Below are 24,009 nucleotides of genomic sequence, written 5' to 3' on the forward strand. Positions count from 1 at the left end.
AACTAAGATTGAGAAACTACAGTGATAACGTTTGTGGCTTTGGAATTAATTAATTAAGTACAGTTACAAATGCAGGAAAAATGGCAGGAGCCACAAAAAACCTACATAATCAAATAGTTGACACGTTCAAAGAATATATTCGTTTACATTCATTAACAAATGCTTCTTCAGCCTGCTTTTGAATAGATCGCTGTTATTTATTACTTTTAAGTTACAAGGAATATTATTATACTTATTTGGACCATAGAAAGATATTCGACCTTGGCCTAAGTTCGTATATGCTCTGCTTCTCAGCAAGTCATTTGCATGTGTTTCGATAAATAACTCTAGTGGGAAAAATTATGTTATGATGGAATTTTCGGTTATGTAATATATTATGCATAAATACAACTGTTTGAGAATCTCGCAGTCCTAGTATAGGAATAACTTTATGGTTAAGATTAGTATAAAGTGAAACTGTTGAAAACAAAGGAGGTAGATTGAATATTACTTTCAAACATCTATTTTATAGTACCTGGATTTTTAGAAGTTTTGATCTAGCGGCATGACCCCAAACAATGACTAAATATTGGAGTATGGAATGAATACAAGCATGGTAAAATTTATGTAGTGCTCCATTAGGCACAAAAGAGCGAACTCTTTTCATTAGACCACACAGTGAGGAAATTTTATTAGAAACATGTTTTACGTGAGTGTCCCATGTTAAACAGGAATCTAAGTGCAAACCTAAGTATTTGAAGGACGTAACATTTTCAATGTGCAGACTACTGATACATGGATCGGCGTGCTGCGGAATTTTTTTTCGCGACGAGTGGAAAACCATATACTTTGTTTTATCTACATTCAAAGAAAGTTTGTTTCCATTAAAATATTCTAAAAGTACCGTTAAGTCGGATTCAATATCTCTTACAATGGAATGTACACCATTTAATTTAAAAATCAAAAACAAAAACCGAAAATGTCCTGCACGTGTGAATCGGCCCGAAAAATTCACCCGATGTTCGTTCAAAATCGGGCGAATGTTATGCCAATATTGAAAAACAGCACTTTGTTATTTTTTGTTTTAAATTTTAAAAAAATATTAGAGATGTCTAAAAGTATGGGTTCTTAGGGAAAGTTGACCCTAAATAAAATAAAGAAGCGACTGAACTAATACAATTTTTCGACGGGAAAGGTCGATTGCATAAAATGAAAAATACGATCGCTTTGAAAGTCAGGAAAATAAATCATGTCAACAATACAAATAAATTTACCCTTGAGGAACCTCGCACCGTTGTGAAATTTTTTACAATTTTGTTTCGATAGAGCTCTTGAAATTTGTAAATTATTTTTCGATTATTTTTTGATGATTTTGACAAAAAAACCCTGATTAAACCACCTAGCGGTGTTAATGCTTTTCTTCTACAAAATTTTTTACACACACATAACAAACATTACTTCAATTCGTCGAACTGAGTCGATTGGTATACATAGGGTGGTTCAAAAAATCGATTTTGCTCCACAGTGCTCATCTGATTCTTTACCATGTTCTGAGTGTCCTCTGAAAATTTGAGCTCATTTGGATTGAAACTGATTTAGCACAAGCCGTTTCAAGTTTGCATGCAAATTAGTATGGGTAAATTTATTTTTTCATTATGCTGTTAATGACGCTTCCCCATCAATCGCATGTTAAAAGAAAACCTACATAGCTGAAAGGAATACTCAACACCTTTCACTCAGTGAAAACCGCATCTTTATTAATCGTTCTAATAATTAGTAATCGAATTTAATCTATACCGTGGTTTTCTGGAGCTAATTGCATAACTCATCAACAGGCAACATTGCTGCTCGTGGCGCGAAAGATAGCATCCACAAATTCAGGCTACTATGTTGCACTGCACATTTCAGTGATGCCCTCAAAGAAGTTTCACGATCATGACTAAAGATTCGCAACCTGTCTCAAAATCGATTACTAATTATTGGGACGATTAATCAACATGCGGTTTTCGTTGGGTGAAAGCTGTTGAGTATTCCTTTTAGCCTGCGCTTAATGGGGAAACGTCATTAACAGTATAATGAAAAAATAAATTTCCCCATACTAATTTGCATGCAAACTTGAAACGGCTTGTGCTAAATCAGTTTTAATCCAAATGCGCTCAAATTTTCAGAGGATACTCAGAACATGGTAAAGAATTAGATGAGCACTGTGGAGCAAATCGATTTTTTGAACCACCCTAGACAACCTTCTATCAAAAGTTTGGTTATGGAGTGATCACATAGCCTTTACGTATACTTAGTATACGAGAAAGGCAAAAGGAAAATCTGAAAAAAACATCGGTAAATATAAAAAATAGAATAGATTGATCTTTAGGAATCCTCGGAAATCATTTGGGAAACAAATTAAAATATCTAGAATTTATTGGGCCTTGGTTTTCGTTACTGAAAAAAAAAAACTATTCCCGAATTTAATATTAAGAAGGGGAAAATCCGCCCACCTCATTAGAAGAATTTGATGTAAACAATTTATGAATAATTTATCTTATCGTTCTCGTAGGCTTTAAAATTAAAACAACAAACATTAAAAATAAGAAAAATATATTAAGCTCTTTTAGTGGAATGTATTCAACCGTCTAAGACGAGTTGAGTACTCTCCATTTAATTCCACCAATTATGCGTTATTAAAAAAAAATATTAAAAATAAATCGACAACCAACGAACGGATTTTGAATGTATTAAATGTATCGTGTTTATTACATTAAATAAAGTTCAACCAACGTAGAACAAATCGAAGTGTACGTTCCACAATATGGTGAAACTGTTTACAAAATCATTTAAGTCCATCAGTCTGGTTTAATTGATTCATTCAGTCAAAAAATAGCGGTACGGCTTTTGATATCTTGCTTCAACATTTGTCCACGGTTGTTGAGTTATTTGGATTCAGGAGGTTTACAAACAACGAATGATTTATTTGCTTCAGATTTTTGTACTTTCTAGGCGCAACTACAAAAATATATTGAAGTGCTTAGGTGTACGGCTTTCGGTGTCCCACGGTAGAAGTTTTATGTTTTTGATACTTTTTTAATTCAAACAATCTTGGGTTCTTGATTGGGAATCTGAAATTGTAATACCGTTTTGACTTATATTCCGAAAATGACTCATATTCCGAACACTGGCTATATAGTGGAGATATATCAGCTGTGGGCCCTCCTTAGCCGTGCGGTAAGACGCGCGGCTGCAAAGCAAGACCATGCTGAGGTTGGCTGGGTTCGATTCCCGGTGCCGGTCTAGGCAATTTTCGGATTGGAAATTGTCTCGACTTCCCTGGGCATAAAAGTATCATCGTGCTAGCCTCATGATATACGAATGCAAAAATGGTAACCTGGCTAAGAAACCTCGCAGTTAATAACTGTGGAAGTGCTAAATGAACATCAAGCTGCGAGGCGGCTCTGTCCCAGTGTGGGGATGTAATGCCAATAAGAAGAAGAAGAATATCAGCTTCCAGACCGATATTCTTCCCTCCCCCTTCATATGGGAGTTTGGCAGAAAGAAGGTCGTTCGATAGGGGGAGATCCCCCAGCGCCGGACACCTCCCAATACCGGACACTTCTGAAAACGGCACTTGCAGAGATCCCACCATCATCTTATGTAGCACAAAAGAAAGCTATTGAAAAGTCCTTTACCTGCACGGAATATCAGATCCCCATGTTGTAAACTTAGTACAAAATTTTAAATTGGACAAAAATGTCAAACATTTTTATGTTTCGCCTTATTTTAGAACGTTTGAATCAACAATATTAAAATCAATCGAATGCATTCTGATTATGTCGAGATAGCCAATATTAGTCATATTTCAAATAGCGATCATGATTTGTTAGATATACAATGTATCTATGGTGCAAAATCAATTTTCTTATTCGGTAGCTGTCCCCCGGGTCCGGACAGTGAGTTTTTTCATGTGATCAAATAGCCATTCCCTGCACATATTTTGTTAAACTTACTCCAATTCAATTGTTTTTTCTTACTGATGTACCTATCAGAAAGCCACATAAATAAGCAAAAACAAAAACATTTTTTTTACTCATTTCGTTTATTTTACAGGCTCAGATGTTTACAATAAAACTCTACGGAGCCAAAAGCTTCTAAACAATTCAATTTTAATCTGAAGTTGTTTCTGATGTGCTGTGAGAAGCATTCCTGCGAGAGGTTTTCTTCGGTGGCGACCGGTCTATGGAACCTGCCGTAGTTAGATCTAGTCGCTGATTCGCCAATCGTGATTGTTTTTTCTCCTCCTCCTTCCTCAATGCGCTTACACAGTCTGTGTAGCCCATTACTCCTTTCTTCACAAACCAGATCCGATCAGTTTTATTTTTGAAACTCATTGTTTCCGCCATCTTCTCGCATTCGATCATAGAATCCGGGATGGACACAGTTTCCGCTTGTTTTATTGCCGTCGATTCAGTGTCTAACTCAACTGCATCCTCTTCGATTATCTCATTTTCCATTATTTCTACTGACGATTGCTCCGGTGCTGTCCGTTCAAATCCGATAACCACTCCTGAGTATATTCGGTTTTGTACATCTCTGCTTTTCACTACTTGCTTGCCATGATCGTGGTTTTCCCTACTCCTATTCTTCCATTGTGGGCACAAGTCCTTCCGATGGCCTTTCTCTCGACACACAAAGCCGGTCCAATTTAGTACTTCAAGCGACGGTGGAACTTCCTTCTGAACATACAGATATACCCCTCGCACACCAGTAAACATATGATCCAATCCTAAGTTGGGCGGAAATCTTTCCCGGATCACGCGCTCTGCTTTTCCGTATTCCACCAGACGCGACAATAACTCACTATCCGGTAATTCAGGTGGTAAGTCAAATACACGGATGTAGTGGACATTACTGCCTGCAATCACCATATTTACTTCAACTGTCTTTCCACTAGAATATTGAAACTTTCTTGGTTCCACATTTTTCTTCAATGCATCCTGCATTGCATCCAGTGAAACAAATTTAACAAACAGTGATCTGTCCATTGCTGTTTTGTAAACAGTTTCCATAGACGATACATCCACATCTAATTGCCGCACAAACCCGGCGATCTCAACCCAGCTCGGCCGGGGAGCAGAAACAGGGAAACGAAATTGAACCGTATTCTCTATCATTTCACACTCTATTATCTACCGCGACAAATAAAGCAGGGCGACAAGCAGACAAAGCAAAAAAAAAACCTAAACTGATCGATACCTTCAACAGTTGCCGTAGTCCGAAACCAATCTGCTGCTAGGCTCCACGATTGACGAAAGCAGAATCACAACTGAAAAATAAACAAAAATTGAAGATGTCATTGAAAATGGAGGGAATTTTGAGTAGGATGTAAGAAATTGAGCTGGAGAGCCAAATAAGCTTTACTAACACGTGTTAATATCTACAACGTGGAGAAAGTAAAAATATTGCTATTCTAAATGATGTCTTTACTCATGTAATAGGAACTTGGTCATATTTGAACATGATGCAATAGTGTCCGGTACTCAGGGACACTTTTCTGAATTAGAGGTGAGCCAGCCTTGGGCTGCAAGCCTCTTTCATAAAGAAATAATAATAAAAAAAAAACCTAGATTAATCCACCTACAGTGAGATTTTGACCCTTCCTTAATTAAAAGGAAATATTTTTAGACTCCAGTATTTAAAACGAGATAAAACTACTCAACCTCCCACGGCGATTGAAAGTGTATGACAAATTAATTGCCTACCAAAAGGCGGATTCCATGGGTTGAGTGACAACAAAACGAATGTTTCCGCACTGTACGTCAGGTTGCTTATCTATCAGGCGCTCGTCGGATTGAATAGCTACTGTAACAGTTGGTAACATGGTTGGTTAGATACTATCGTAACGGTGGCAGCATGTATACTCGTAATTTCCAAAGACCTTGATATTAATTAATCCAGAACTAACTTAATCAGTCATTGATCTGAACGAAACTCAATAGCGTTCAATAATAACATATATTTTGCCTTATGGCTGCCTAATTTTGTAAAACTAATGATGTTTAATACCTTAAAAATGAGCGAGATTAGCGAGATAAGGTAGTAAATTTTGGAATTTGCACACATACGCACACATACATGCATATAAGTGGTCTATTAGTATCTCAAAACATGCTCAGATTTGTTATCTAGCTTTCACTAAAGAAATTTTTGAAATCCCTTCAAATTTTTTCGTTTTTGCTTTTCTGAGAAGGTTTTGTGGTACATCTGTTCCTCAATTATAATCAAATGTTTCTTTGAAACAAATCCGAAAAATAAGCATATTTTCATATCATATCACTTGTTGTAATTATATTTTCAATATTAAAGTGAATTTGTTTCAATTGCCATACGTTTTATTTCATAATTCAAGAGGTTTATTGATAGATTAATACATAACACGCCTGCGTAACGCATATAAAGTGAAATTATAGACACTTCCGAAGGAAGGGTCAAAAACTTTTCTGAACTGTGAAAATGTGCACCAAAATTCATCATCAAAATAAATCGTCCAAAAATGTTTTCAAATGATCAAATATAGTTTGTATGAATCATCAGTGATCATATTTTGTGTATACGGTATACAAGTAAACAACATCTGGATAATTAGAGAGTTTTCTGATAAATGACTTATGTGTCCGGCATTGGGGGATCTCCCCCTATATACCATCACAAATATTGCCCTCCGCTTACTTTCAAATCGACTTCTATAAAAACATTCTTTCCGTATCCTAACGAAACTATCAATTCTATACTTTCGCCTCTAATTCTATCATGAACATGTATGTCATAGTTTGGAAGATGATACTAGCATTTCCATATCATTGTAAATCGTTTAACTTTACGTAGGAGTAATACACTCAAATAATTAATTAGTGCACTTTAATATCTTTTTTTTTTTTCAAATACAGCATTGTTGAAAAATCCTGGATTGATGTTCATAGCACAAGAGAGGTAGCATTTGGGACTCTGAGGCGTGCTCGTGCTGAACATTCGTCGTTGATAAAGGTGTATAAGGAAAGGGACTCTATTTCTTATCTCATTATTTTTCGAAATTATGAACAAAATCAACACCTCCTGAATCAAAATTCGTGTCTCGTGGATTTCGAATCAAAATATCAAAAGTCATACAGCTATTATTAGGCTGAATGTTTAAAAGAGATCCATTTGATTTATATTGCGCTGATCTTAGTTTATTCATTTCGATTTTCAGTTTAAGCACAGTTACTATGATACAATTATGGTATGTGACGAGCTCGGTGGCCTAGTGGCTACCGCTTCTGCTTCATCAGCAGGAGGTCGTGGGTTCAAGTCCAGGCTCGTCCCTTTCCTACTTTGTATTTCTATCTTAGTTTTTTCTGTGTTTCACGTTCTACCAAAACGATTCCTACTATTATAATCTTCCACACTAACAAACCCAAAACCTCCCGTGGCACTTATGAGAGGTCGTAGAGTTCTCTGTATCTTTCTTAAGTAGGTGTCCAACTAACCATCCTTCCCCTTCCTCAGCATTCGCAAGGACGTGGCCAGGACAGATCTCGACTATTGGAGAGTGCATTGCTTCCATCTAGGAGATAGTGATTAGTCCCAAATCAATATCTGTGGTAACGGATGAAAAGTATGCTACTCTCATACGATAGTCGAGGCTTGTACCACCTACGAATTTCTGCGAAATGCTCAATGCTAATGCTAGTTACTATGATACAATTATGGTCAACACACAAACATAGAACTTTGCGTTTACTGGTTGTCGATTAGCCTACTTTTTACTTCAATGACCAAAAAGTTTACTTTGTACAAGATAAAATGAGTTATTTATCAACTAATTACTTCAAACACTCTTTATTATAATGTACATATCTCGCGCTTAGAATCATAGTGATGTAACTGCATTGATCGCAGAGAAACTCTGAAAGTACTCAAACAAACCTCGTCGGACGCTAATTCCTTTTAGAAGTAGACACTGTGAATTATTCAACAAGCTCATATATGCAATCAAGTGCAATTGAGGGGGTCAAATGCAGAGGGGTGTAAGTGACAAAAAGTTAGTTTTGAGAAAATTAAGTGCAAAGTTTTTCAATAATTTTTCGCTCCATACAAATTGTATGAAAGTTCAAAAAATTATTATTTTTCAGCGAATTTTCACATTTTCCATGAACATCGTACAAACTATATCAACATATTGCCGCAAAGCTCGAGAACCAAAGCGTTTTTGCTGTACTTAACTCAATTTTGACCAAAATGTCACTTACACCCCTCTGCTTCTAACCCCCTCAATTGTATATGATTGAAAATCAAGATTTTTTTTCATCATACAATATCCGCCATTATGCACTTTTGTCTCAGGTATCCCCTGAGACCAGCGAAGGTACCCCAAGGTGTACATGTACCACAGGTTGAGACCCGCTGCTTTAGATAATCGACAGCATAATTTGATGTAAAGCTGCTATCGTTATGATAGCTGGGGAAAGCATTTATGCAATACATTGGAAACATGTTTTGATCTCAATTTTTATTAAATAATAATTAACATCAAATTTCGTTTTCAATAAGATCTCAACAGCAGTGCTTAATATCAATTTGCTCTCATTTTGTTAACCGACTTTGCTCAGGATGATATACATGGTAAAAATGGTAATTTGGCTTAGAAACCACGCAGTTAATAAATATGGAAGTGTTCAATGAACAACAAGCTGCGATACGGCAATGTCCCAGTGTGGAAAGTAATTCCAATAAGAAGTACGTACACTAAACGAACGCCAGTATATATGCGTAGTACGTGCTATTAAGGTATGCCTGTATTTGAATAAGTTTGTTTTTTACGTGCGGTTTTGGTGCAAGCTTGTCCACTGACAGGTGTTTCGAACAAACAAATCGCGAAAATATTTTTTCCATATTTTGGCTTAATTTTTTTAATTGAGAACATCTGTTGTTAGCTTTGTTTATTGCTGCATCACACTATCGCCCACAACAATAACATACGCGAGGAGAAGTGGATGAACGCTGTCATCAGAGGAAAAGTAGAATCACTGAAATTTAACACGGCAAGGTATAGCCAATGGAATTGAAAATTATTTTAAAAATTACAAACAGAGATTTTTTTGAAAATGATTTATTAGGCGGGATTAGAATTTCAATTAAGATTAAAAGTAGTACCATCTTCGGAATAATTTCAAGAAAAAACTTCATTGTCATTAACAATCAAATTAATATATGTATAATGTAGATAATAAAAATTCTAACCTCATGCTATAAATTATTTATAAATAAATTTTATTTTGAAATTTTGAAAATTATTTTGAAAGCTGCATTCCATACCTCGCTGTGAAATTTTTTTCATGATTCTACTTTTTCTTTTGATGACAGAATTCATTCTTCTCTTAGCGTATTCATCGAGCCCCGTCACATTGGAAGTTTTGATGAGTTTTCTAGACACATAAAGACTAGAGACGCTGGAGGTCATGCAATGCATATTTGTATGCTAAGTGTGAAATACTCGTTAGACCTCGGTCACGTGTTGCTGGAAAAGTTTTGTTCTAAACGTTAGCCTAATTTTTGCTGTGATCAGAGAGCAGAATCATGTGCTATTCATTTCACATGTCAAGTGATACATTGTTCAATAAATATTGACGGTGGCATTTGTTAACATATGGATGTGAATTTTTGTGGACCGATTTGATTTTATAAATTAAAAAGTTTTAAGGGTTTCAAAAGTGTAATACAGCACTTATCACTATCCAATGGATATAAAATCTTCATTGATTCGCATCCCACTGTTTGTCTTCAACATATCCCCCCTACCCCCTTTTCCCGCCAAAATTACCGCTCTGGCGGCCCATTTCATTGCATCCACGATTGTCGAACTCACACTAAATCACCCAAATGTGCTTTTGTTTCATTTCATACTTGGTCCTGACAATCCTGAACAACGATCAAATGCATCATCACACCAACAGCGTGAACGGAAGCAACGCAAGTTATACTCGGACGACTGGGCGCTCGGCGATGATGACTACGAGGGAGCGCGCGGCTTCAGCGTTGCCGAGAAGCTGGAATCGGCCCGTTTTGCGCAGTCCGGGATGGTGCGCGAGATGAAGGGAACGGATCTCACCGTCGGGTAAGAGTCAAACCATGCTCACAACACGTATAGAGTAGTAGCCACTGTCGATGTTTTGCTTTCGCACGTAAAACAGTCTCAACCAACCCATCCGTCGGTTTGGATGGGAAACGAGGCGAGTTTGGGTGGGAGATGTTTTGCACCTATTCTAGAAGCATTACAAGTTGTATTGATACGTTCGCGAAGTGTGGGTGTGAGAAATTTATTATAGTTGTTTATGTCATTATAAGGGGGTAGCTCTGATTCCGAGCAGTGTCCATTATTACTATAAGGATTTACTTGGAGTCTTAAAAATATCTCATTGTAGCCATAACAAACGTTCGTCGGAGATAGTTCTTCTGTAATGGCATATATAATCATAAACATGTTTTCTTGCCCATAGTTTAGATGGAGCGCGAACGAGTCTACTTTTCATAGGTATCTATATTTCTGAAGTACCAAAAACATCTCTGAAGGTGAAGGATGATTGCTGCGTATAATTGTTCGCTTGTCGTGGATTCTCACATTTTCTTGTTTCTAGTGATATTTTCAACGCAGAACGCTATAAATGCTTTTCAATACATGCTATCAGAGAAATGGGCGTACACACTTAACTATCAGCTTATGGGGGAGTGTATGTATACATCAAAATCTCACTTAAGCCCAGACAAATTATATAGAATATTATTTTGAGCTTTTTAGTGGAATGTCGTCTCTTGTCATAAGACGAGTTAGAACTTTCCCATTTAATCCCACCACTTGTAACTTCACAGATACGTATTTCGACCTCAACAGTAAGATCGTCTGCAGTGACTCGTACTTGACTCGACTTGCCCGGCCCAACGTAGTCGTCTGATTTATTTGTGCGGTGTGAACGACGGATAGTTCTCCCAACAGCTGATGCAACTCTTTGTTTATTCACCTCCTCTACGTACCGTCAGCCATCTGCACTTCACGATAGATGGTACGCATCACTTTCCTTTCTGTCCGCGCCACGGAATCCTCTCCGACGGCTCTATGCCTACAACGGATGAACGGACTAATCTGGATTTAGACCACTGGTAAAGTCACTTTACTGGGGGATTTCGGTCGGGGAAAAATGGAACACCTCACTCGATACTATTCAAACATTCGCGTGTATTCCGGTGTGGAAAAACGGTTACATACTGACTGGTCAAAAGAAATGTGTGTTGTGCGGACTGCGGAGGTGGCTATTTTTAGGTTCATCTATTGACTATTGGCTATTGTGTGTCGTATGAGAATATTGTGTGGAGCGTGAAAATAGAGTGTACGATACAAAGTGCGCCATAAACTAACAATTTAGTGTAGTAATATTTTCTAATTTAATTGCAACATACCGGCCACCAATGAAAGGATTTTATTCGAATTAAACTTACTTGATACTTAATACTTGATGGGCTAAAGCTCTTCGATGAACCTACGCCGAATGGAGTGTCCTTCTCCACTGGACTCGATCCTGAGCCAATCGCTTCCAGTCGCCCTGAACATTGAGCGCCCTCAGGTCTTCTTCAACTGCAAAAAGCCATCGTGTACGCGGCCTTCCACGAAGCCTGCGGCCTCTTCCGGGTTCTCTACTAAATATTATCTCCGGTTGACGTTAATCCGGCATACGAATAACGTGACCAGCCCACCGTAGTCTGCCGTGTTGAATAAGCTTAATAATATCTAGCCCTTTATACACCTGGTACAATACGTGATTCAAGCGGCGCCGCCAGATACCGTTACCCTGTTTACCGCCGAGTATTGTCCGCAGCACCTTACGCTCAAACACTCCGAAAGCTCTCCGATCAGCCTCCTTTAACGTCCATGTTGCATGTCCGTACAAAGCCATCGGAAGGATCAGAGTAGTATACAGCGCGTGTTTTGTTTTCGTTTGCAGACTACGGGACTTAAGCTGGCTACGAAGTCCATAATAAGCCCTATTTGCAGCTGCAATACGCCTTTTCACCTTGCGGGTAACATCATTATCGCACGTCCCTAATGTTCCAAGATGATGATGATGATGATGATGTTCCAATGTTCTAATGTTCCAAGATACACAAATTCTACCACTTCAAACTTTTCACCATCCAACACCATATCGCTACCACCACCACTAATGAACCCACGTTGATTGCCAGCGATCATATATTTCGTTTTGCTGGTATTGATCGTGAGTCAAATCTTCGCTGTCTCCCTCTTAAAAGGCACAAAAGCCTTCACGGCACGGCGATCAATGCCGATAATATCGATATTGTCCGCAAATCCCAGGAGCATATGCGATTTTGTGATAAAGGTACCGCTTCTTTGCACACCAGCTCTCCTAATCGCTCCCTCGAGCGCTATATTGAACAGTATGTGGGCTTCGTGGCCGTGCGGTTAGCGACGTCAATCGCCTAGACGCATGGGCTATGGGGCGAGGGTTCGATTCCCGCTCCGGTAAGAAGGAAACTTTTCGTGATCGAAAAATCCTCCACCGGTCCACTGGGTGTTATGTGTCCTGTCCGTTGTCTAGGTGTTAAGTATTCAGTCTGTACGACCTCTGGTCGAAGACGTTGTTCCTGTCTTTTTTTAGATTCGAGAATGCATCACCCTGCTTTAACCTTCCTAGTGCATTGGGGTCCATTTCGACCCAAGCACACCCAAAACACCGCTGTAACTTTGTAACGCAACGAGATAAAAATCTGAAAAATTCTGACTTTTCCTAACTTTCGGAAACTAAGATTCCCTGAGAAAATCAGCTTCCAGCGACATCTAGGAGAGGCGCCACAAAAAAAGTGACACATTGTGCATTGGGGTCCATTTGGACCCAAGATTTCATCACGATCACAAAAACTCAAATTTCAACCGATTTTCGATCTATGGGCACCAGCTGTAGCACCAGCGAAAGCTGTAGGTTCCAATAACAAGCCCACGGGGTGATTCATCCTAATTGACCACTCTAGTCCTCGGGGAACCTGTGCTTAAGAGGTACTGTTTGAGCTTCTCAATTTGGCACCAAATTTTCGAGTTTCGTGTTATGAAACATAAAATTGCTTTCAAATATGGGCTCTGATGATCCCAACTGTATTTGCTATATTGTATGTGCCATTTCTGGGCAAATTTATCCCTCGAGCGGTCATCGGAAAGCCCTCTGGAAGATCCGGAGCTTCCGTAAAAGTGGCCAATTCTAAAAGTTAATCCCAGAGCTCCGCGATTTTTTCGTAACCATTCTTTCTGGCAAATTTTGGGTGCAATCAATAGGATGAGCCTTCAGTGACCTACAAATGTCCCAGAAACGGTCCGGAACATCCGTAAAAGTGGCCAATTCTAAAAGTTAATCCCAGTGCTCCGCAATTTTTTCGTAACCATTCATTCTGGCAAATTGTGGGTGCAATCAATATTTAAAGCCTTCTGTGACCTACAAATGTCCCAGAAACAGTCCTCTAGAAGATCATGAACATCCGTAAAATGGCCAATTCCAAAAGTTCATCCTAGAGTTTCGCGATTTTTTTAAAACCATTTATTCTGGCAAATTGTGGGTGCAATCAATAGGTAAAGATTTCTGTGACCCCTAAATATCCCAGAAACGGTCCTCCGGAGGATCCGGAACATCCGTAAAAGTGGCCAATTTTAAAAATTAATCTCAGAGCTCCGCGATTTTTTCGTAACCATTCATTCTAGCAAATTGTGGGTGCAATCAATAGTTAAAGCCTTCTGTGACCTACAAATGCCCCAGAAATGGTTCTCCGGAAGATCCGGAATACCCATAAAATGGCCAATTCTAAAAGTTCATCCCAGAGCTTCGCGATGTTTTTAAAACCATTCATTCTGACAAATTGTATAAATAGTGAAATTCTTCAGTGACCCCTAAATGTCCCAGAAACGGTCCTTCGGTAGATTTGGAACATCCGTAAAATGGACAATTCCAAAGGTTCGTCCCAGAGCTTTGTATTTTTTCATAATAATATATTCTAGCGAATTATGGATGCAATCAATAATGAAAATCTTCTGTGACCTCCAAAATGCCACAAAAACGGTCCTCCAGAAGATACGGATCATCCGTGAAAGTGGCCATTCCAAAAGTTCACCCCAGAGCATAGCAATTTTCCGTAACTATCCATTCTGGTGAATTGTGGGTGCAATCAATAGTGAAAGTATTCTGTGGTCTACAAATGTCGCAGAAACAATCCTTCGGAAGATCTGAAACATCCGTAAATTGGTCAATTCCAAAACTTCAGCACAGTGATTTTTTGCGCAACCTTTCATTCTGGCAAATTAATAGGGAAAGACTCCGGAAGATCCAGTTCATTCGTAAAAGTGCTCAAATCCGAAAGAATATCTCAGAGCATCGCAATTTTTTCGTAACCACCTGTCCTGGCGAATTGTGTTTGCAATCAATAATAAAAGTTTTCGGTACTGTACGGCAATGGTACTCCGGAAGATCCGGAACATCCGTGAATGTGGTCAATTCGAAAAAGAATTCACGGAGGAACTTCCGGATTCATACTTCGTTGAGAATTTCGAGAGGAATTTCAGGAAGAAGAGCTCAGAGCTCAGAGCTCCCGGAACAGCTCCCCGAGGAATTACTTGATGAACTTCGGGAGAGATTTGCGGAAGAACTCTCAGAATTCTCAGGAGAACTTCTAGAGGAATGTCTTTAGGACCTTTCCGAGATATTACTTGATAAACTTCCGAAGGGATTACCGGAGGAACTTCTGAACGAACTCCTGGAGGAAGTTCTTGAATAACTTCCAGAGGAGCTTCTGGAGAAGCTTCGGAGGAATTCAAGGAGGAACACCGCCACGCCACCGTCGCTGGCTAATGATGATCTGTTTAACTGTTAGATTTGGGTCCGCGACGTTAGGCATAAAGACGTTAGGCATAATGGACGTTTGGCATAATTCTGCCTTCTTTATGTCATAGGCGGTTCTTTGGGTCATTTTATGCCTAACGTCCATTATGCCTAACGTACATTACGCCTAACGTCCGTTATGCCTAGCGTCCATTATGCCTAACGTAGTGCCTATCGGGGTATACCCGTTAGATTTGGCCTCTTTTACGGATGTTCCGGATTTTACGAAGGAATTTTTATTATTGATAAGAAAATTATTTTGAGCTATCAGTGGAATGTCATTACTTGTCATCAGACGAGTTTATGCAATTCCATTTGATTCCACCAATTGATTTGATTTCATCATGTTATTTGACAGATACGTATTTCGACCTTAACAGTAAGGCCGTCTTCAGTGTCTTGACTCGACTTTTATTATTGTCATTGCATATCACGGAGGATTTTCACTATTGATTGCGTACATTCACCCATATGAATGAAAGCGAAAATTAGCAAAGCTGTGGGATGAACTTTTGGAATTGACCATTTTCACTGATATTCCTGATCTCCCGGAGGACGGTTTTGTGCACATTCAGACGTCCTAGAAAACTCCAACTAGGGGAGACTGGGTTGACTTGATCCCTTTTTCTGATTTCCGATGTATCACAACCAAAAATAAATAAACAAACGCGATTTCCGGATCTTCCAGAGGGCTTTCTGATGACCGTTCGAAGGATAAATTTGGCCAGAAATGGCATATGCAATATAGCAAATACAGTTGGGATCATCAGAGCATATATTTGCAGACAATTTTATGTTTCATAACACGAAACTCGGAAATTTGGAGCCAAATTGAGAAGCTCAAACAGTACCTCTTAAGCACAGGTTCCCCGAGGACTAGAGTGGCCAATTACGATGAATCACCCCGTGGGCTTGTTATTGGAACCTACAGCTTTCGCTGGTGCCTAAAGATCGAAAATCGGTTGAAATTTGAGTTTTTGTGATCGAGATGAAATCTTGGGTCCAAATGGACCCCAATGCACAATGTGTAACTTTTTTCTAATGCATTAGGAAGGTTAATCCATTTAAGGTAACAAATGACGTCGATATTTCATCCGCAACCCTTACACTTGATTTCGATCCGTCCAACGTTATACGAATCAGCCGTATCAGTTTCGCCGGAAAACCATGTTCAAGCATAATTTACCATAATTCATTCCGTTTCACTGAATCGTACGCCGCCTTACGATCAATAAACTCCCGGAATTTATCAAGGATTTGTCTCAGGGTAAACATTTGATCTGCCGTTGATCGGCCCTCACGAAAACCTGCTTGGTATTCGCCGACGAAGGACTCTTCAAGCGGTCTGAATCTGTTGAACAGAATACGGGACATAATTTTGTACGCCGAATAAAGGAGGATTATTCCTCGGTAATTGGCGCACTCCAGTCTGTGCCCTTTCTTAAAGAGAGAGCAAATGAGGCCGTCCAACCAGCTAGCAGGCATTTCCTCGTCTTCCCATATTTTCGACATAATATGGTGCAGAACTTCATAAAGCTGCTCACTGTCATGTTTGAGAAGCTGGTCCTTCTCCGCAGCCTTATTATTTTTCAGCTCTTTACCAGGTTTTTTAACCTCATCTAGTGAAGGCGACTCCACAGCTTGTCCATCGTCGCTAATATTTATTCTGTTCACCGATGCACCGTCACTTCTACTATTCAACAATGTCTCGAAGCGTTGCTTCCACCTGACAGCCACTTCGGTTTTATCTGTCCCTTGTTGGTCGTTGCACATGACGGGAGATGGCGCTGTCTTTCTACGCACGCCATTGACAGACTCATAGAACCTCCGCATATCGTTCTGCTCCATTTTTCCTGCGACTCGCTAATCACTTGTTCTTCAAAGAAGAAAACTTCTTCCTACGGTGGGTTCGTTTTGCGGCTGCTTTTGATTTCTTGTATCGATCTCTATTCGATCGGGTACCAGACACCAACATCCGGCTTCTAGCAACGTTCTTCTCGTCTGTCACTCTCTGACACTCCACATCGAACCAACCCCAACCCGTCCTGGGTCCCCTCTGCGCAGTGCCTCTTGTGCTCACCGCTCCATGGATCGACTCCCATAGATCGTTGATGTTGTCTCTAACGTTGATTGTACTTATCCGTTCGTCGAGCTTCTGGCGGTACTCAGCCGATACTCCTTCCGCCGACAATCGCTGGATATTGTAACGCATCGTTCGTTGTGATCTTCCGTCCGATACAGTTGACAACCGTGATCGAATTTTACTGACAACGAGGTAGTGATCAGAGTCAATGTTCGGACCTCTGAATGTTCGCACATCGATAACATCCGAGAAATGGTGCCCATTTACCAGAACATGGTCTATCTGGTTGCAATTTTCATTATTTGGGTGTCTCCAGGTGTGCATCCGGATATTCTTTCGTGCAAAGTAGGTGCTACTGATGGCCATCCCTCTGGCAGCAGCGAAATTTACTAGCCGTAGGTCGTTGTCATTGGTAGCGGAGTGAAGGCTCTCCCTACCGATTATGGGACGGAAAAAGTCCTCACTACCGACCTGAGCGTTAGCGTCTCCGATAACAATTTTTATGTCATGCTTTGGGCACTCTCCATAGACTTTATCCAAACATTCATAAAACGTGTCCTTCGCGTCTTCGGATTTATGGTTTGTCGGTGCGTAAACGTTGATAAGACTGTAAATGAAGAATTTGCCCCGTATCCTCACCAAGGATGTTATCGTCGATCCTTTAGTAATCTGCGTTCGATAATTTAGTAGTTTGTCAATAACTCATTCCAGAATCCACGTTCTCCGGATCTGAGCCATCGGACTTCTTGAATAGCGGCCACGTTCACTCCAACCTTATGCAGTTCACGAGCCAGAAGGCTCACTCGTTCAGATTCATTTAGGGTCCTGACATTCCAGGTACCGAGTTTCCAATCATAGTCTTTATTTCGGTGCCGGGTCGGTTGCCAAAAATAACGTTCTCTGTTTCTTCTATCTCCATTCGACATAGTTGTTTCATAAGGGCCGAAGTCGCAAATGTAAACAAATCGAGTTTATGTCATAAATCGAACCTCCTGGAAATGTACTATATGTAGCATATGCAAAATGGTACAAAATGTTGTTTTTTTGCTGTAAAAACAGAGAAATACAGAAGGGCGATATTACATTTCCGTTGGAATTTTTTTCTCGGTACGATTGCGCCCCGTTTTCTCCATGGCAGCAAAAGGGCTAAACTGTGTTTCATTTTTGCATTATGACACTTCGTTCTTGCATCAAAAACACATGTGAGCAAAAGGGCTAAACGGTACTTTGAAAACACAACGGGGCGATGCAAACAGGCGATACTGACAAACAGGTTGACAGCCGGGCGTGGAATTTCGGCGAAAAGGATGTTGTCAAAAACATTATGGCGCATTTCTGAAGGGCGCAAGTGTACACTGTTAGAAAAAAAGGACGACTAATTCTTTGATCATATTTTCAAATCGAAATAAATCCGAAGTAAATTTTATTTATATGTGGATTCAATGATTAGATATGGATGAATTTCATGCAAACTATTAACATTTAAAATAACATCTACTCTTTGAAATATAATTGAAAACATGTCATGGAACATTCCAACCCATTTTTCTCCATTCGAGCTCATTGCGACATTGGCCCTTATGAAACAACTGTGTCGCATTGTTCGTGGTATTTGAGAGGCTTCAGTAAGCTAACTTACCGGGGTCGCGTTACCTACATCGCGCTGACGGGACTGCCACTTTAGGTATAGCTGACGCGATACAGCATTTCGTTAATCAGCCGCTGGGTACCAAGCAGACGCTTTTTGAGCTGCACCTCCCGGTGAACAGACGCTCGAGGCGTACCTTCTCACTCTAGCTGATGTCAGAAGGACAACAGTGCCCCGGCTGCAGCTGAGTACACAACCCTTAGCTAACGGTCTTTTGTCATCGAACGACCCGTGGAAGTGTTGACCCGTGGAAGCTCTGTTGGGCGCTCCTTACCTGATGTCAACCCACCATTTTGCAGCTCCCGTTGTCATTAACTGTTAAAAAACCATAAGAAAAGTCGATCCATGCAAAATACATCCCACATTTTTTTCTGGGTTTTGTCCACTTTCTTTGTGTTTGGTTTTAGATTGCAGCTGAATTTGTTTGATTCCTATTGAATTTATTTGAATAATATTTTGAAGATCTTCGGAAGAATCAATGAAAAAACGGGACAAATTGAGGATTTTTTAGATTACGACGGGACAGCACAATAAGATCTAAAAAACGGGACCGCCCTGTTAAATACGGTACGTATGGTCAGCCTACGACTAGTCATTGTTATTTGGACAGATCTATTAAAACTATTTAGAAATTTAGATTCCAAAACAAAGTAACATTCCCATCATGACTGCTTGTAATGTGACAGTTGACCTGGAGCCCGCTACATTTTCATTTGGTCTTTTGAAAATGAAAATGCAACTATTTTCGCTTTCACATGACGATCACGAAAACTACCAGCACTGGACTGGTCATTGGTCAGTTTGGCTGCTCTTGTGAAACACGAAATGCCCCCAAGGAACCTGTAGAGAGGACAATTTTGATTTTGCTTCGAAACATGTCGTGTGACGGCTCTTTCTTCATGGTTTTTCATGAAAACACTCGCGAATGTTTTGTTCATTGATCGGTTTGGCCGCTCTTGTGACACCAGGAATGCTGCCAAAGAATCTGTAAAGGGGACAATTTTGATTTTGCTCCGAAACATGTCATGCGACGGCTCTTTCTCCGAGATTTCGTAAAAGTGGTCATTGGTCGATTTGCTTTTGTAACACCAGCAATGCCCCCAAGGAACCGGTAAAAGGGACAATTTTGATTTAGCTCCGAAACATGCCGTGCGACGTCTCTTTACGATTTTTTTATAATTAGACTCGCAATTGTAATAAAACTGATCATTAATTATTTTGATCGCTCTTGTGACATCCAGAATTCCTCCGAAGAACTTGTAAATGTGACATATTTTTGCTCCGAAACATGTCATGCAACAAGGCTCTTTCTTTACGATTTTTTTATTAAAAGACTCGCAGTTACCCGGATAGCCAGCGCAGTTCTGGGTTTGTACACGTTGCTACACGGGGCAACAGGGACTATGTCCAAGGGCCTGACGACCCTTCCCCTAGGTATCTGTGAGTCAGGAGGCCTGCCAGGTAGTGGTGGAGTTTGGCAGTGGGCTCTGCCAAATCTCTATAAAAAGCTGCATGAGTCCGTAAGCAGGCCCTGTCTACTGGCTTTGTCTTTGGATATTGTAATACTGTGAAGCGAGGGCTGGTAGTCGGGTCATTCTATTCTCTTAGTAAGGCCGGGTGACACTGACCTGAAACGGCGAATGGGCTTATGGCCAGGCTGTCATCCGTCCCGTAAAACCGTGGCGTAGTGGACACTCTTGCGGTCAAACTAACTGGTCTAAAACCGTTAGTAGTAGCAGGGGACTTCAACGCGTGGGCGGTGGACTGGGGATCCCGGTTCACCAACGCTAGAGGTCATAGTCTGCTAGAGTGTCTAGCGGGACTTAATGTAGTCCTGCTGAATGAAGGCCAAGTGTCAACATTCAGAGGACCGAACGGTGAATCATGCATCGACGTGACCTTCTGCAGCGCGGGATGGACGTTGAATCCGGATTGGAGAGTACATGAAGGGTATACAGCTAGTGACCATCAGGAACTTCGTTTTATGGTTAGCTATACCCCCACAACCCACCCCCCCGCTGACCAAGGATGGCGCACCTCACAGTTCGATCGAGAACTGCTGATTGAATCATTACAGTGGGAAGATCGGACCTTGAACCTTAATGGTGACGAGTTGACCGAGCTTGCGACATGGCTATGCCAAGGAATTGTAAGCCATATGGGAACCGCAAACCAGCGTACTGGTGGACTGACGCGATAGCTGAACTTCGTAGATCTTGCCTTAAAGCCAAAAGAAGACTACGACGTGCAAGAAACGAGGTTGATCGACTTGATAGACGCCGGACATTCCAGACAGCAAGCAGAGCTGTAAACTACGAAATAAAGTGTAGTAAAAGAGCATGCTTTGAAAGGCTGTGCAGTATGGCAAACAACACTCCATGGGGGGATGCTTACAGGATAGTGATGGCTAAAACAAATAGCACACCTCCTGAAAGATCTCCGGAGATGTTAGCTAGGATCGTTGAAGGGCTGTTTCCGAAGCATGATTCACCAGACTGGCCTGATACACCGTATGGGTCGGTTGACGTGGTCCCGTTAGTGACTATCGAAGAGCTTATCGAAACCGCAAGAGGTTTTAAGCTCAATAAGGCGCCGAGTCCGGATGGTATTCCAAACCTTTCCCTTAAACACGCGATTCTTGCCGCTCCAGATATGTTCAGGAGCTGCCTCCAACGTTGTCTGGATGAAGGAAACTTTCCAGATCGTTGGAAACGACAGAAATTGGTGCTATTGCCCAAGCCTGGGAAATCCCTGGGAGAACCTTCGGCATACAGACCGATTTGCCTCCTCGACGGAGCTGGTAAGCTGCTTGAGAGGGTTATTCTGAACAGATTGTCGACCTATACCGAGCGTACTGGTGGGCTATCAAACAACCAGTATGGCTTCCGTAAAGGTCGTTCCACCGTCGAAGCAATTCGATCGGTAACGGATACGGCCAAGATAGCGAGAGGTTTGAACAGGCGAGGTATTAGATACTGCTCATTGATTACACTTGATGTAAAAAATGCGTTTAACAATGCTAACTGGGTAGCTATTGCTGACTCCCTGCACCGATTGAGAGTTCCGGATTACCTGCGCAGGATACTGAAAAGTTGTTTTCAGAATAGGGTGCTGATATACGACACGGATGCTGGTCAAAAGTCGATCGTAGTGTCTGCGGGTGTTCCACAGGGGTCGAGCCTCGGACCGGTTCTGTGGAATATTATGTACGACGGAGTATTACGCTTAAGTCTCCCGGTCGGTGTGAAAATAGAAGGCTTCGCGGATGACGTAATGCTAGAGGTAACAGGAGACACTCTCGACGAAGTCGAACTGAAGGCTTCATACGCGATGGGCAGAGTGGAGGAATGGCTCAACTCGAGGCGGTTGCCCCTTGCACACCACAAGACGGAAGTCGTGGTGGTGCTTAACCGTCATGGGTTGCAGCAAGCGAGGATAAGAGTAGGGACCTGCACAGTTAACTCCGTGAGGTCTCTTAAGCATCTGGGCGTGATGATCGATGATAAGCTCAATTTTACGAGCCACGTCGATTATGCATGTCAGCGGGCTTCATTGGCGATAAAATCTTTATCACGAATGATGTCCAACAGATCGGCGGTGCATAGTCAAGTGCGTAGGTTGATAGCGGGCGTAGCATTGTCTATCATCCGCTATGGCGTACCGGCATGGGCCGTAGCACTAAAGGCCGAGTACAATGTAAAGAAACTGATCAGAGTACAACGGCTGATGTGCCTACGTGTCGCGAGCGCATATCGCACCATATCATATGAGGCGGTGTGCGTTATAGCTGGAATGATTCGCAGATTCTGCGGAGTGTCCAGAATGTGTAGGTGAGGTAGAGTCGGCAGAGCATGTGATGTTCGCATGCCCGCGATTCGAGGAAGAACACAATGCCATGCTGCTTGTTAGCGGTATGGATACAACCCCGGACAACCTCATCGAGAGGATGTGCTGGGAGGAAGTTATATGGAATGCGGTGAACACAGCATCTCAACAGATTATGTCGAAACTGCAGCGGTGGTGGCGTCTTGAACAAAACCAACGAATGCAGTAAGGGCACCTGTGATGCAGTGAACACTTTGCTCACTCCGACAACCAACATGTCGCGGTTGGGCTGCGGGGACCTCCGTATGTAGATATAGAGATCATTGCGGTTCATGCGCGGTGGTTGTTGTCGGGGTGCTCGTCTCCTACGCGAGTTTATGGTTACTATCATAGCTTGCGATCGACGGGTGGTGAGGTTACCACCCTTGAAGTCGATGTGTATTAACGTCAAGTGCGTTAGCATTGGCGTGAGCGTTCTCAATAGTCCCCCCCCTGATGTATTGCTTAATTGCGGGCCGGGGGTACGGACTGGCAGAAGGGTTTTGGTTTTAGTGGGTCGGGTAACATACCCATCCCCACACTACCTGAGTTAACCTCCTCAGGTGTCTGGATGAAGATTTCCGTTTACCCTTGCTCAAAAAAAAAACACGTTGCTGCAACTCCAGAAGTAATGCTGGCAGGCAGTTCCTGGGGGAACCAGAGTATTAGTAGAGAGGGTAACTTCTGGGTAACCTGAGAGGGTAACCTTCTGTTGCTTGGGTAGGTTTAGTGGGTCAGGCGGGCTGGCCTTCTGCCTTCCGCGCCAACCCCACTCCCTGAGTGATAATTTCAGGTGTCTGTATGCTGATTTGCCTTCACCCTCAAAAAACACTTTGCTACAACAAAAGCTGTGGAAATAATGTTTCTCCATGACGAACATCGCACTTTGTTTACTAAGCGGATAGATAACTGAGATCAGTATAACATAATTTTATCAGTATCTTTACTAAGAAGATCAAATGATGGGATTGTTTGCAATGTCTGGTTTTTACGGAGAGCTTTTGGAAGTTTCAACGGAAAATTGCATCTGCGCTGGGGGATCAAGGGCTTCCTCAATACTAGCGGTAATGAATCGGAAACGGACCCAGAAGAAGCAAGATGTACAGAGCAATTCGGCGGAGTAGTCACGACAAGTCAAGATTGTCCATAGTATGGTGCGGAAACGCCACGTGAGTTGCACCTGATCTTCGTAATTCTTGACAGTGCTATGGATGGTGCAGTAACGTTTTGACATCACATATTGGGGATAAGCTGCTTTTTAATTGGGTTATTCACCTCAAATCCATAAATAAAAAGCGCCCTAACTAAAGAAAACCCAATTAGCGAACGTTCACTGTACTTGTCTGCGGCGTGGTTGTGTAACACCACTTTACTGAACTCAAACATAGGACCATAATGGCTGTGGGTCGCGCTCGATTGACTCGACTGTGATAAGTCAGCCAGGGCCTTCTTCAGTACTGATGAATTTTTTTTTAATTTCA

At 41.3% G+C, this 24,009-nt stretch overlaps 1 protein-coding gene across 3 annotated transcripts in view; it reads left to right on the top strand.

Annotated features, from left to right (window-relative positions):
* The window catches only part of LOC134221244 (jmjC domain-containing histone demethylation protein 1), an 80,953-nt gene that overhangs the window by 40,582 nt on the left and 16,362 nt on the right, over window positions 1-24,009 (top strand). For all 3 annotated transcript variants that reach the window (XM_062700429.1, XM_062700430.1, XM_062700431.1), the window contains exon 3: window positions 9,960-10,120. In XM_062700429.1, coding sequence (XP_062556413.1) covers window positions 9,960-10,120 — 161 coding nt within the window. The remainder of the gene's footprint in view (window positions 1-9,959; window positions 10,121-24,009) is intronic.

This window comes from Armigeres subalbatus, chromosome 3 (genome assembly GCF_024139115.2).
Source record: "Armigeres subalbatus isolate Guangzhou_Male chromosome 3, GZ_Asu_2, whole genome shotgun sequence".
NCBI classification, from domain to species: Eukaryota; Metazoa; Arthropoda; class Insecta; order Diptera; family Culicidae; genus Armigeres; species Armigeres subalbatus.